The 16,272-nt window shown below is 44.9% G+C and overlaps 1 protein-coding gene across 2 annotated transcripts in view; it reads left to right on the top strand.

Annotated features, from left to right (window-relative positions):
* The window catches only part of CORO1B (coronin 1B), a 199,760-nt gene extending 186,115 nt beyond the window's left edge, over positions 1-13,645 (top strand). For both annotated transcript variants that reach the window (XM_086953250.1, XM_086953251.1), the window contains one exon: positions 11,592-13,645. In XM_086953250.1, the coding sequence (XP_086809376.1) occupies positions 11,592-11,717 (126 nt within the window). In that variant the 3' untranslated portion in view covers positions 11,718-13,645. The remainder of the gene's footprint in view (positions 1-11,591) is intronic.
* Positions 13,646-16,272: the final 2,627 nt, after the last annotated feature.

The raw sequence follows: 16,272 nt of genomic DNA on the forward strand, positions 1-16,272 counted from the left end.
ATTACCAATACATCCATAAGGTGTGCCCTAGATGCTGCAGACACAGCAGCTTGTGCAGTCAACACCAGCATACTATTCTCTTTCACTCTTTCTCACTCTTTCTCACTCTTTCTCACTCTTTCTCACTCTTTCTCACTCTTTCTCTCTCACTCTTTCTCACTCTTTCTCACTCTTTCTTTCTCTCTCTCTCTCTCTCTCTCTCTCTCTCTTCCCATTAAAATACCAAAGGACTTGGGTATACTCCCTGTATTTTTTTAATTCCCTAAAAGGACGGCTCTCTCAGGCCTATACTAAACCTCAGAGAACTATATCTGTACATTCAGTCGGACCACTTTCACATGGTCACACTCCAACAAGTGCTCCCACTCCTTCAGCATGGCAACTTTTTGTCCACCGTGGACTTAACCGTGGCAGCAATTCGGCAGTGGGCAAGGCCGCGACGGCCAACAGACGTGTGCAGCACTACTAAGGAAGTGTGCGCAACGGCCGTTGGCCGTCAGAAACAGCGATGGGGTTAAAGGCCGCATATTTCCATATTCCCATTCACCCTGCTCACCGGAAATACCTCCGGTTTGTGGTTGGCGGACACATTATCAATTCAAGGTTCTCCCATTCGGAGTAACTACAGCACCCAGGATTTTCACCAAGTGTCTAGCAGTAGTCCCGGCTCATCTAAGAAGACTGCACATTCACGTCTTGCCCTACCTAGACCATTGGCTAATAAAAGCCAGCTCGCAACAGAGCTGCATAAAACACACTCTAAAAACAGTCCAACTGCTTCTCGACCTGGGGTTCACAGTAAACCAAATTGCATCTCCAATCATCCAACACACAAGTGTACCTAGGAGCAACAATAAACGCTGAAAAAGCTCTAGCATATCCCAACCCAGTCAGGATACGAAACATGCAAACTCTTATAGTGTAAGAAAGTGGCTCTGTATATACTGCACCAAAGTAAGGTTCAGTGTGCACAGAGTCCATAGTCCCCAGAGGTACGGCAGAGGCTAAAGTTAGATATAACCTTACTCTCAAAAGTGGTAGCTTGGTCGAGCAGTAAGGCAGTATCAGAGGACAGTGTAAAGCATTTGTTGTACACACTCAGTCAGCAAATGGTCTCATACACTCAAGAACTGAACTCTAGGCCAATGGTTTTATATATAAAAATATATAGTTGTTTATTTTAGAACCACAAGTAGGTATCATAAATACTTTCTCAGAATGAGATATTGCAATAGAATACTTTCAAATAGCAGTTGACTTTTAAATGCAATAGTTACAGTTGTTGCAATAGGCAACACAAGTTATACACAAAATAACATTGAGCTCAATGGAAAGTTTTAAGTAAATGCAATAAAATCACTTCACAAATGTTTTTCTTACTCCGGGCTGGATCCTGGATTCAGCCCTGGTGCATTTCCTGTAAATTTCCTGTTCATTCTGTGGTGACCCGGCTCCGAAAACCACCAGAGTTGGTGAGCTTGTCAGTCAGATAGGCAGGTGTGCCAATTCTACTGGTCATGATGGCTTTGTAGATGAGGCAGCAAATTTGGAAGATGACGAGGGCGGTCAAAGTGAGCCAGTGGAGTTCCATCAGGAAGGGTATAATGTGATCATATTTCTTCAGTCCCCTAATAAGGCGTGTAGGATGCTCTTAAGGAAGACCAAAGTGGAGTTAATGAGGCTTTGGAGCAGGGTGTTTCCAGAATCCAGATGCAATAGTACAAGGGCTTGAACAGCGGTTGTGTAGTTGTTTTCTAGGAGAAATGATTTTTGGAAAAGGAATTCAAGCAAAATCGAAGATATTCAAACAAGTTTTCAAATACACCGGACTACAGGTCAGGTACCCGGAGCGACGAGGGAGAAGTTAAAGAACAAAACAGCGACCTTTGACAGAGAATGCAATCGCAGGGGGCTCCCTGAGCGCGGGGATCGACAAAACACTGTTCACGTTTTGCACCAATTGCCACCACAAGTACGCCCAGAAGGATCCGCATCTAGTCTGCAACCTCTGCCTGCCACTCGACCACAGCAGCGAAGACTACAATGCGTGCTCGGAGTTTACACCCAAAACCCTCAGAGTAAGGGAGAGGCAGAGGAGGGCGAACCACAACATGTAGGAGCAGGGGCCACCTCCATTGCTACAAGACTTGGGACTCTCCTTGGAGAAGAGGACAACATCGCAGAAGGACCGGAGGACTGCACGTTCGTTGAGGTCCATAAGAAGATGTCGAAGGAGGTAAGGGAGTCGTCGACCCCTAAACACCCAAGCAACACTCGAAAGAGTGAAGCAAAAGCCCAGAGTGACACTCGCAGAAGTGAAGCTAAGTCCTTGAAGGGAGCTCTGCCGCCGAAACATTTGACGAAAGCAATAGCCTCCAGGGACAGTCAGCTGAGCTGATCCTTCGAAAAGGACTCCCAAGCGGCGAAAACCCTCAGACATCGAAGTTTGCCCTACGTCCTCAAAGAGAAGCGCTTCCACCCTCGACGGCGAACATGTCTCCGAGATGGAGAGGAAGAAAAGGCGGCTCGAGGCCGAAATGGCGAACATCCTACAACGGAAGAAGGACTTCGACGAGAAGATGAGTCAATACACCAACCCGCTGTCCAGGTCGAAAGAGACGACGAAAACGCCCGAACCCATTGAGGAACTGGGAGAAGAGGACTACTATTTCGAGGGAGAAGGCGACGAAGATCTGCAATCCTACCGGGACTCGACGTCCTCGAAGGCACAAGACGTGGAATGGCAAGATCTCGACCCCGAATCGCCGGAAGAGGACGTAGAAACTTATCCTTCGCCGCCAGATGACATAGGGATCTACAACATGGTCTTGCAGAAGGCTGCACAGACTTATGGAGTAAAAATGGAGGAAGAGAAACCCAAGGCATGTTTCCTCATGGAAACTCTACTGCCTCAACAGACCAGGAGACAATTCCTACCCATGCGCCCCAGTGTGCTGGACCAGGGAAGAAAGGCCTTTAAGGAACCAGCAGTATTCAAAGCTGTGACACCTAGACAGGAGAAGAAGTACAAACATTCTTCAAAGGACCCTGCATACATCCAGGGGTCAGTGCCAGCCGACTCCATAATGGCAGCAACGGCTAGGAAGAGGGCTAATGTTCCCACACATGCCGGACCACCTCCAGACAAGGAGAGTAGGAGGATGGATCTTACAGGGAGAAAGGTGGAGAGAATGAGAGAGAGAGAAATGCAGCAATACATTGGCGCATCACAAATTCCAATGCCCTGTTCAACAGGCACGCATACCAACACTGGGATGAAGTGGGGCAGCTCCTAAAACATCTACCAAACCAGTACTGACAAAGGGCAGCTCACCTGTTAGCAGAAGGAAAAAGCAGGGCGAACACATGCCTAAAATCAGCATTGGATGCTGCAGAATCATCTAGCAGGCTAATGATGATAGGAGTGACTTCGAGAAGACACACATGGCTGAGAATTTCAGGATTCGAGCCAGAGGTACAAAGTAACATCTTAAATACACCCTTCAATGGAGAGCAACTGTTCAGCAGGCCAGTGGGCGGCAAGTTGACGCAACTCAAGAAGGACAATGAAACAGCAAGGTAGCACTGCAGTTCAGGGGGATGAGAAGAGGCACACCCACAAGGAGGCCAGGGGGTAGAAGTGGAGGCAATGTACTGACCATGTCACAACAAACGTTCCGACAAGGCTACCAAAGGAACAACCAGGACCAGCAGCAGCAAAACTGGCAGTACCAACCCCGGGGACAGTCCTTTCAAGGGTGTGGAAACGGACAAGGACAAACACGAAGGGGAAGACAACCGCCCTTAGCCAAGTGACTTCGCTATGCATCAAGCCCCCACCCTAGCAACACCTCTGGGTGGGCGGAAAGACAAAAAGAAAAAATGCAGCCAAACATTCAATGACAAACAGTACCCCCAACACTCAACACTGGTAGGGGGAAGACCAAGAGACTTCATCCAGGAATGGAAGAAGGTCACATCGGACAAATGGATACTAAACATACAATAAGGATACTGCATAGAGTTGGAAAGACAACTTCCAAACAGAAAACCAAGAAGAAAGGCACACTCCGCAAAGGAGCTCCTGCTCTTGCAGTTAGAGGCGCAAGAATTGCTTGGCAAGGAGGCAATAGAAGTGGTATCGCAAAACCAAAGGAACAAGGGGGTTTACTCAATCTAATTCCTGGTGCCAAAGGTGGACGAAACACTTAAGACCTATCCTGGATCTAAGGTTCCTAAACAAATTCGTAAGGACTCAAAGATTCAAGATGACCTCACTACAGGAGGTAATACCATGAATACAACAAGGAGACTTCATGGCTACCATAGATTTAAAGGACGCATACTTACACACAAAAAAATGTGGACATCCCAAACAACCACAAACACTAGCGACTACTAAGATTTGTGATCAACCAAAGCGACTACGAGTTCACAGTACTGGCATTCGGCCTAATATCTGCACCAAGGGTGTTTACAAAATGCCTAGCAGCTGTCGCAGCACACCTATGAAGGCAGGGGATACACGTATACCCCGATCTAGACGACTGGCTCATAAAGGTAAGGTCATACAATCAAGGCAAACTGCATGTCCAGCAGGTCATACTAACACTGATGGGCCTGGGTTTCTCGATTCATTGGGAGAAATAGTCAACAGAGCCAGAACAAATCAAGATATTCTTAGGGCGGAGATCTACACCATACAGGCCAAAGTGTTCCCCAGCAGGAAGAGAACTTAGGCGATACTGAAGGAAACACGTCACTACCGCAAGGGGCAAGTGCTTACAGTGAGGACGGTAGGCAGGCTAATGGGAATGATGGCGTCTTGCATTCACCTAGTCCAAAATATTCGACTACACATGAGGCCATTCCAGGAATGGATACAACAGCAGTGGTCCCAGGCAACCGGGAGTTGGGAAGATCTAGGAGTTGTCACACACGCAGTGCATCAGGAAATAGCGTGGTAGAACAAACAGAACATATCACATGGGAAACTATTCACACAACCAACTCCAACAGTGACCATCACAACGGATGCATCCCCGCTGGGGTGGGGCGCGCACATGAACAAGCTCAAGGTGAGGGGGCTATGGTCTCAACAGGATTCGGTCAAGCACATCAATTACCTGGAACTGAAAACAGTGTTCCTAGCCCTGAAAGCCTTTCAGAAGCAGCTGTACGGAAACAGGGTGTTAATCCAGACAGACAACACCACAACCATGTTCTACATCAACAAACAGGGAGGAACACAGTCAGTATGGCTATCGAGGCTAGCACAGGAGATATGGACATGGGCCATCCCACTAAAGATAGATCTACTAGCAATACATCTCCCAGGGAAGGACAACGTGGAGGCAGACAGTCTCACACGAATGGGAGATCAACCAACAGGAATTATAAAAGGTATTCCGGATGCCTCAAATAGAACTATTTGCAACACACCAAAATGCAAAATGCCAACACATTGCATCCAGGCAACCAGACCACCGGTCACAAGAGAATGCGCTATGTATAAGGTGGTCAAAGACATTAGCATGCGCTTTTTCCCCGATCTCACTGATACACAGGGTACTCAGCAAATGCAGGATCAGCAACATGTGCCTGATCCTAATAGCACCTCAGTGAGCCAGACAGTCATGGTTCTCACAAATTGTGGAGATAGCGCAAGCACCAGCACACCGATTCCCAAGACGAAGGGACCTGTTAACAATGCAGAGCAGAAGGGTGCTACACGTAGAGCCAGAGAGCCTCAGCCTGGCGGCATGACTCCTGAAGACCTAGAGTTTGCACAGCTCAAGCTACCAGTGAGCACAATCGCAGTGCTCAGGGAGGCAAGAAGGCCTACCACAAGGAAATGCTACGTAGCAAAGTGGAAGAGATTCTCAGAATGGTGCATTAACCCCTTCCACGCTGATGACGAACTGGGCTCGTCATGGAGTAGCCTCCTCGCACGCTGATGACGAGCCCAGCTCGTCACGTAAAGTGCGGTTTTCGAAATCTCAGCACAGGAGCGGAGAAACTGCAAAGAAAGATCGCAAGGAAGTCAACAGTGCTAAAATACTTAACACACCTACTGCAAAGCAAACTAAGCTACACGTTCCTAAGGGTACACTTGGCGGCGATTGTGGCTTACCCTAAAGGAGAGACGGGGGAAGAGCTGTTTCACCTCCCAAATCGTAAAAAGATTCCTAGCAGGCGCTAACACTTCATGAGCTCTAACTGCAGATACACAATGACAGGATTGTTATGAGAACAGACCCACGCTTCATGCCAAAAGTGGTGTCTCGGTTCCACATCAACCAAACAATCCAAATACCTAGTTTCTTTCCAAAAACCAACTACACACACTGGACGCCAGAAGGGCGGTGATGCACTACATGGAAAGAACAAAGGAGTGCAGAAAGACAAAGCAACTTGTTTCCTTCGCAAGCAGTTTCTTGGAACGACCTGTCACCAAGAATACCATTGCACGATGGATAGCACAAACCATTCAACTATACCACAAACAAGCTGGGCAACAGTTACAAGTAGCAGCTCATGCTCACTCAACAAGGAAGAAAGGAGCTACAATTGCGTTTCTAGCTAACACACCAATTCAAGATATTTGCAAAGCTGCAACATGTACTTCGGTGTACACGTTCACCAAGCACTACTGGGTGGATATCCAAATGAACAAAGAAGCGCAAGTGGGACAGAAGGTCTTACAACACATTTTCAGTAAGCAGTGCTCATCTTCCACCCAGCTGCCACAATAAGGTCAAACCGCTACAAAGTCTATGCACAGCATAGTGAATCCCGAAAAATTCACGCTGCAAAACATATAGTTTCTTACCAGTCGGTATAGTTTTCAGCTTGAAGACTTTCTGGATTCACTAGCGAACCCACCCTCCTCCGCCAGAAAGATGAGAAAGGAGGAAGGAGATTAAAGATGAACAAGACTTAAAAAAAAAAAAAAAAGATAAGAGGAAAAGCAAGAATAACACAAGAAAAGAAAAAAAAGAATCCAAAGATCGAGACCAAAGGTGGGAGCTTCCGCAGGAAGTGCGTTGATGTCACGAAAGACACCAAATGGTGGGATGTCGATGCCCATCTGGGCCACGGAAGAAAAAAAACCTACAATTCCGGACCAAACTACTAGATGGCGGAATAATGCACAGCATAGTGAATCCAGAAAGTCTTCAAGCTGCAAAACTACACTGACTGGTAAACTGTACGTTTTCGGATTGAATCTGAGAGACTTAGTATAGGGTGAAATTGGGGATTGTTTTACCAGATTTGGACTAGTGACTGCTTGTCTTTCTTGGCGAGTAGTAGGATTTTTGTATTGGTTGGGGTTGAGCTTCAGGTAGTTGCTAGATTGAGGCAGTATTTGAGGTGTTGATTGCTTGGAGTGAGGCTATATGGCTGAATGTTCTATTTTTGCCTCAGAAGTATCTGTTTGAATGAATTGTTACTTTATTAACCTTAATTTCTCTCTGGAACTTGGCCTTCACCAACCACTGTTACTCTGATTTAGTACATTTAATATTATTACGCCAGTCGTAGCTAGTTGGGGTACTAATGCTGATCCATACCCTATTGAGTGTAGGAGCTGGCCTTGTCAGCGCAACAGTGATCAGCGTAATCCTTTGGTTACAGATCATGGTGTGCACAATTTTCTGCATTTCTACAATCGTCTGTAACCTGATAATTCTCCTTTACCAGTAAAGTATGTGTGTTTACGGAGGGTCTGTAAAGGAAATTTCCATCATTATCTATAAATTATTTTAAGTTCCTTTTTTTTTTTTTTTGGGTAAGATGCTTTTGTTTTGTCATTATTTCCACTGATTAAATTTGTGAAATGCTTGCTTTATTGGTAGGTAAGGCATTGTAGTTTGCAATAAGATAAGATTGTTCGTAGACTCCCTGTTTCCTTGATTTGCCTCTTAAGTATTCTACCTCTGAGATTAGATTTCCGGTTTCAAACCTGTGACTGGAACGTACTTTGCATATAGTTGATAGGAGACTTGTGGTGAGATACTATGTAGATCATACAAAGGACATAAACACCTTTCAACTTATTGCATGCTTTGGTCCATCACTTCATGGAAAGTCCATTCCAAAGCCAAACCTCTCATTTTACATCTTAGAATGTACAGCAAATCATTGCCCGTGGGCCCCCAGCCTATCCCTTAGCACACACCACACACTCTGCAAGAGGCAAGGAAGCTCCTCTGTGTGATTGGGAAGAGTACTACAGGGCTTGAACTTGGACATCGGTTCGGACATTTATTAAGGATAGCGGTCTTGATGCTGACGCTGGTTTCTATGTTGGCCAAGCTGCAATGAGAAACTTAGAAGCACTCTGAAGCTGCTAAATGGACTAATCATGACACAGAAGTCGCCAGTTCTCCAACTTTGTAGCTTTAATGTGTAGTCTGCTCGTCCATAAGATGGTTCACAAGATGCACTGCTCGCACACCATAAATGTTAGCCAAGAATCTAATCCTGGCAGCTGAACAAACAGGATTTTTAAGCTAATTACAGACCCGCAATATTTTTAAAATTATTTGTTCGTGGCAAGTGTAGCTGTAGTTACACATGCTGTGCATAGTTCTGCCACCTAGTGTTGGCTCTGATATGTGCAACTTGTTTATCTTCAAAAAAGTCTTCGGGTCATGAGATATGTTGACTCCACATAGTACTGGTAATGCGCATGATCATCAGATCCACTGTTAGATTGTTTTTTCCTCCATTTGGTTTGGACTTTGTGGACATTCCATCAATGGGGTCTCCACATCAACTACATGGAGCTGATGGCCATCCAGCTAGCACTCTGGTTGTTCCTCATTCATGTTCAGCACCAAGTGTTCTCATTTTGACAGATACACGTCTTCCATGTGTTACCTACAGTAGGTTTAGGGTAGCACTCACTCACATCACCACAGTTGTCTGCATTGGCGATGGGCATTTGGCGATGGGCAATCCACCACAGGCAATCCACCACAATGTTCTTCTACTAGCAGAATTTCTACTGGGAGTAGGCAACAACCTTGCAGACCTACTCATCAGGATGCAGCAACAAGTCCACAAGTTAGAACTCTACCCATAAGTCTCCTCTAGTACGTCTTTGGTGCGGATTCCCTGACATAGAACTCTCCTACTGCCGAAAACGCTATATGACCAAGCCTCATCTTCAGGTACCCATACCCACAGTCCATAGGTAACACACTGTGGAAGAAATGGTCCAGGATCTTTGCCTACGCTTTTCCGCCTCTTCTGCTTCATCCATTCATGTTTCAGAGGCTTCCGCAAACATCTCTCACTCTATTCCTGGTGGTACCCACTTGGACCAGAGAGCCCTGGTTTGGCTCTCTTCTTGACCTACCCTTGGTGTCTGGCGAAAACCTGCCCAACTGGCCAGAATGTCTCGCGCAGAGCCAGAGTATGCTCAGGTACCCAACCCCCAAGTAACTAAATCTTGCTAATTGGCTCCTAAATTCAGAATGTATGATCATTCTCAAGAAAGCATGAGGGCTACAAGAGCCTGCTGTGCAGCTAAATGGAAACAAGTTTTGCACTACTGCACTCCCAGCACATCAACCCTCTCAGTGCATCAGTCTAAGATTTTGTTTATCTGCTTCACCTGCATAAGCCAGGCCTTGCTTAAGTCTCCATTAGACTTCACTTGGCCATCGTTGCTGCCTTTCTACAGAACAAATAACAACCTTCACTCTTTAAAGTCCTAGTCATTCATAGAGGGACTGAAAAGAGTAACACCACTCATGGTGCCACTTACCTCTGTGTGGAGCCTGAACATAGTTCGCACCAGACTTATGGGCCTTCCTTTCGAACTACTTTACTCATGCCCTTTGCATTATCTTTTCTGCACAGTAGCCTTCTCCTAGTGGCCATCACCTCCCTTAGACAGCAGTTAACTTCAACCCTTAGACGGCATTGAATCCTTCAAGAACCCTTCTTCCAGGTTCATGCAGATATGGTAGTCCTTAGGACAAAAAACACATTTCTCTTCAAGGTGGTCTCCTATTTCCACCCTAATCAAACTATAGTACTCCCAGTTTTCCTCCCACATCCAGAATCAGTGACAGAGAGGGCTCTTGACACTATATGTCAAAAGGGACCTCGTGTATTACATTGATCGAGCTAAGTCCTTCTGTAAGACACAATAATTCGAAGTCTCTTTTTCCAAGCCACATAAAGACTAAGGTGGTAATAGCACATGGTTGGTCAAATGTATCCAGACCTGTTATGCTGAAGCCAAACAGTCTTTGCCTAGCCCTCCCAGGCCCAACTCTACTCACAGAAAGGGAGCTTCTGTGGCTTTCTTAGGCAACATCCCTATAGCTGACATTTTCAAAGCAGCTACCTGGTCCACTCCACATACTTTCACCAGGCATTACTGTGTGAATGTCCTAGCATGCCAACAAGCAAAATGTGGCTAATCTGTTCTCCATGCACTTTCAGTCCTCTGCAACGTCCTCCGGCCTTGCCACTGCTTAGGGAAGATCTGCTGGAAGATCTGCTTTACAGTCTGTGCATTGCATGTGTATCTACATCTTCTTATACAATGAACGTAAAATGTTACTTACCCTACAAGAATCTGTTCATTGCATGTAGTGTTGTAGATTCACTTGCGTCCACCTTCCTCGCCAGAGACCTTTGGTCATTGCAAAGGCATTTCTTTCTTTACTTGTTGTATAGTCTTCTATTTCTGTATCTCTACCCTCCCCCTTCTTACGTAGAAACAATCTAACTATGGAGCCGATGTCCATATGCCTTACCAGTAATAGGTGGAGTAAGCATACCTCGTGACTCAAAGACGACTTCTTCACACAAAGAAAGCTACACATGTCCGACCCCAACACTAGATAGCAGGCACTTGCACAGCATTTAAATCTACCGCACTACATGCCACAAAGATATGCTTACAGGGTAAGTAATAATTTCCTTATGTGGCTCTTTTGAATCTGGCCAAAAGGCATCAAAAAGCCCAAGCATGTGGCTCTTTCAAACATAACCAGCTGAGCTAGGGTGACCGATAATCATTGCATATTGTGCCCCTCCTTTCCTGGTTTTTGTCTGTTATTCAGTCAGTTCCCCCTGTCTGACTTGCCCCCTTTCCCTCTGGGGCACCTATTTAGACCTTATTTTGTTACCCCTTTCTTTCCCTTGTTATTTTATCGCCAACTTTTTGTCCGTTCTCAAATAATAATCTCCTATTTTTTCCTGTCTCCTGTCATCGCACCACCTTTTTCCTCTCAAACATTTGTTTGAGTCCCGTCACTTTTCCTCTGCTATCCATTTCTTTTTCCTGCTATCTTCCACCTCATTTCCTCATCCCCTCAATTCCGCTTCTTCCTCATTTCCACGTTTTCATTCTTTTCCTTGATCTTAGTTTTGCCAATTTGCTCTCAGCTCCTTTTCTCAATTCCCCTCGCTTCTTCTCCCACAAATAAGCCTGTCCCCCTATTTCGGTCCTCACACTTTTCAACTCCTTTCTCACTTCTATACTCCCTTTCCTAGCTTCATTTTCACTTCCAGTTAAATTCATATCCTTCTCTGCATTGTTCTTTTCCTGCCCATCTGTACAGGACAGCGACCGGCTGGATGAAGTGCTGAAGGAGCTGAAGTCTCTAAAGCTGCTTGTGAAGCAGCAGGGCCAGCGCATCGAGCAGCTGGAGGAACAACTCAGTAAGATCCAGAACGGAGACGCTTAGAACCCCCAAGCCCGCTTCTTCTCGTTTTCTACAGAAAAGAAAAAAAAACAAAAAAATGGATAGTCCCTGGACTTATAATCTTACACGCATCTATGGAAATCATGTACAACCAAAGTGTATTCAATGATATGCATTCCTCGTCCGGGGGACCAGTGACGTCACATGCAGGCTTTCATGTGTTTCCCTACATTCCACCCCTGTGTATTTTAAAAGGCCCTGGAGGTGACAGATGACTGCTGCTGGTCTCTTTCAGCTCATGAACTGTGAGGAGCCTTCCTGTTGTGGTGTTTGCAGCAGCTTGTCAGCGGGGGCTCTTCAGGTGTGCGGAGGTGCACCCTTGTTTGTAAAACTTAAACGGATGTGTCTGCTGGTTGAAAGGGAATGTTTGCTTCACTATAGATGACAGTCTGTGCAAGTGAGCTCCTAGGTCCTGCGCAGTGAATGATTTCTGATTTTTCTTTTTTGGTCCTTTGGTATACATAGCACTGTTTGCCGAAGCTTCTAACGGCTGCCACCCTAACATTACGGTAGACTGGCCTATTAAACGGGTGGGAGGGGGGAAAGCTTCCAACCGACCTGTTGGACAGGGAAGTCAGGCTCTTGACCGTAACATAACTAACTGCCATGCCATATTAGGCTTTCAGATTCTTGGCTTTCTGAAGGGATTTCCTGTAAGCCAGACCTGGGCCCGCCTGCTGTTTTTGGTTGCCTTGTAGATGAGGGAACAGTTCATTTTGAGTCGAAGGGACCGGTGAACAGTAAGGGATAAAGTGCATTGTATTATTCCATTTCTTAGGCGTGGGGAAGGTAGCTAGAATCTTATTGGGTAGTATCAGTTGCCCAGGGAGTAAGTTTTTGAGTCCTTGCAGTTTTAACAGCTGCTTTCAGCTCAAACCTCACTGGGTGATTGGAAATGACATCTATTTTGTCCTCTTTCCCAAGCCTCTGATGCCCCCAGCATGGTGACCATCTTTAGACACACTGCCAAATATGAATTGTTGTCCTGGCACTGATTCCTGTGTAGCAGGAGAAATATTTTAGTCAAGGACCCTAGCTTGGTAGCCCCCATCAGTATTCACACGACTGGATGTTACCCAGTTGTGCCCACCCTCTCTTTGTACAGAGGTTGCTGGCTGAGCTCACTCAACATTACCTTTCCACTGCTCCTGTTTCTGATGCTCACCTAGCAGAGGTACCACTAGTTGCCAAGATGTTCTAAAATGGAGCAAAAGTTTGTTTACTTTGCCCACTCTTTAGACCCAGTGTGCCAGGGAGAACACAGTGATTTGCCCACTCACTCCTCTTTTAATGCGCAGTTCTTTGTGTGTAGCCTCTTCAAACGTAGAGTGTAGTTATTTCAGTACCTAATTCTACCCTTTATGCAGAATGGTTGTTTGCAGTGGGCGTGTGGCATGGTACCATTGCTGAACAAGTAATCTTTTGTTTTTCCCCACTCAAGCAGTCATTGTGATGCCCTCAGACTGCATTGCCACCAAGCCATGAAGCACATGCAGCACAATACCTAGTACATGACAACTTCCCTTCCCTTTCTTACTCTAATTCAGTGGCTGGTAATCTGGCAGGCTACCAGAAGAAGGTAGTGCAGCGATTGTTGGAGGTGGGCGAATGAGAGTTTTAGTGTTTGATATGGGGGGTCCCTAACTGCTGTTAGGTACAAGTAAATTTGAATCCCAGCAGAGCTGTGGGGTACAAGCGTTTTCAGGATAGATGGGTATGTGGAAGTGGTTGCAAATATAGCACTCAATATAACGAGATTTTGGGATGAGTCTTTTCATTTTATATATAAATTTATATATATTGAAATATAATTTTTAGGTAAGCATCAGGGATAAAGGACGTGCAGGTTGTACATTGCTTTTGAACTAACTGCAAAGAATTCTGGGAAAATAAACCTCTTTATATTAAAAGATGTGTTGGTTTTTATTTCGTTACTTATGTCCTGGAGTCAGCAGTAGACACCGACCTAGTAGTTTTCCTTAAGAGAAATACAATCCTGTATGTCCCTGTTTAGATCCCTTTTCGAGATGAAGATGTTTGCTGACTAAATAAATTTAATACAGCTTGGAGCAAATGGTGGAGACAGCAGCAGGCTGAGTTGACCTGACGCACAGCTTCTCAAACTAGTGGACGGTTCAAAAGTATCAGAACTACATACAGGAGGCAAAATCCTGGGATTCTTTTTCTAGAATGTAAAAAGGCAGACTAGTAAATTGTAAAACAGAAAAAAAAGAACTACTTGGAGAAAGTTGCAGCATGCAATGAAATCATTGTAAGGGTGATGGCAGTGAACTCTGCTTTTAGTATTACCATCAGTATAGATTATTTAAGATTAATTCCTTTTTGTTTCTTTCTCTTATTTCCCTGTCCTTCTTTCACTCTTGATTGTGACCCAGGCCTGCCAGATTAGAGAGTGGGCGGCAATATGGTTTAAATGCCCGTATGTGGTCACCGAGACCACCTTGCCAGATTGCTGCCACTGAGGATTTGCATGTAGTTATAGTATCCGGCTTGATGGTGGATATCACTTTCTGAAAATTTACAGATGTAAATGGTAAATCCTGGATGAGCACGGCTGTCAGCTACACTGGCTGGCCTCTCCTAAATGAGAAGTCTCCTTGGTTATACTGACCTGTGCCAGAAAGGAGAGTGGTTTCATCCCACGACCGATCTCGCCTCTGCAAGCGAGATATCCCTTACAGGTATGGTATCCGGCTCGATCAATGATTACGTATGGCAAAGTCTTTGGTAAGGTGAAAATGAAGTTTTCTTCTTCAGACCTACAAGCTCTCAGTCAGTCAGTCAAATACTTTATTCGATAAATTAATATCATAAAAAGACATAGTACAATACAAACAATTAATTACACACAAAAAAACATCATAGACAAAGAAGTTCATTATGTCAGTGTAAATATTATACAATTTAAATATATTTTAAAAATGTGATAAAAAGTTGCAGGAACTTTTGTCCTACAATAAAATCATGGAGTAAAAAGACGGACAGTCTAATTCAGAAAATATCGGCAGAGATAGGTGTGACCTTGATAATCTTGTTCCTTATCCGAGTAGTAGCAACTAGAAAACTAGCAACATGGAATATTATTTGTGGGGTGTTTAATTGTTGTAAAAAAGTTTAGGGGTTTGGTTAGACCCAGCTCTCAACTTCTTGGCACAAGCACAGAAGGTTGCAGCGACCTGCTTTGCCCTGATGAGATCCTTTAGAAAAATCATTGAATTGCTTCCGTTCGAAGCAAGGCGGATATTAGTCCAGGCCCTGATTCTAACACGCCTGGACTATGCTAATGCGGTATACTTGGGAGCACTGCTAGGGACACTCAGGGTCCTTCAGACGGTACAGAATTGTGCTGCCTTGGATGCTTCTAAAGATACCACGTAGAACGTCCGCCAAACCAGCACTTCGACAACTCCACTGGTTGCCAATACAACAAAGGATCGAATATAAGGCTATGACCACTGTTCATAAAGCCTTGACCAACACAGGGCCTGGCCTAATTCAACCGCTGTTCTGCCCTTACCAAACCAATAGGACTCTGAGATCTAGTAGTAAGAACTTTCTGGCAGTCCCATGAATAAGGAGAATCCGTATGGGCCGCAGACGTTTTTCTGTCCAAGCAGCTAAACTTTGGAACAACCTGCCGGACCCTATTCGGTTGGAAGAGAACCACTTTAGGTTTAGAAAAATGTTAAAAACTTTCCTATTTCTTTAATCTCTCGGGTGATGAATTGGTTCACTGCAGCGCTGGGATGCCCCCGGGTAACCATGCGCTATAGAAATGAGTATTCATTCATTCATTCATTAATTCAAGTACAGAAGGGCTGGCCTAACCTGTATGAAACCCACCTCCCTCAGAATTGGGAACAAAAATGTCTTTCTAATTTCTCGATAGTGTTCACAGAACATAATAAAGTGTAAGGAGTCCTGGGTCGAGAAATCGTCACATTGACAAGGATCTGCCCGTTCTGGGGGGCACCAATTTTTAAAACAACCTAAGGAAAAATGAATCAAATAAAACGAAATCTTGTTAGAAGGTGCCGATGAAAGGGGCGATTCACTGTGGTGAGGTAAGGTTCACGGCCTAGGGAGCTAATTAGGGCATAATTAGTTCTGACTGTTGGTTTCATCAACTCTACCTCCTCCTGCTCTAGAGAGATTAAGTTAATCATAGCATTTTTGGTCAGTCCAATGTCCTTCCTCACTATGGAGTCTGGAGACGAAAAAGAGTTCAGGACGTCCCAAATTATGAAAACCCAATTTTATATAAGCCAACCAAGGAATTTTATTAGACTTATTCAGCTTCAAACAGTCTAGCAGTATGATGTGGTTTAACCAACATATTAACGGGGCTATTTTAATTTGGTCAGTTACGTATCCTAGCCCCAGCTCGGTGTGAATAGAGAAGGTTGGGGTAGACTGAGGAACAGTCAGTACTGATCTTAGGAATTTATTCTTGATAACCTGGATTTTAACTTGGGGCGAATAGCCCCATATCTGAGAACCATATGTGGCTACCGCT

The sequence above is a fragment of the Lissotriton vulgaris genome, chromosome 1_2 (assembly GCF_964263255.1).
Source record: "Lissotriton vulgaris chromosome 1_2, aLisVul1.2, whole genome shotgun sequence".
Taxonomy (NCBI): Eukaryota; Metazoa; Chordata; class Amphibia; order Caudata; family Salamandridae; genus Lissotriton; species Lissotriton vulgaris.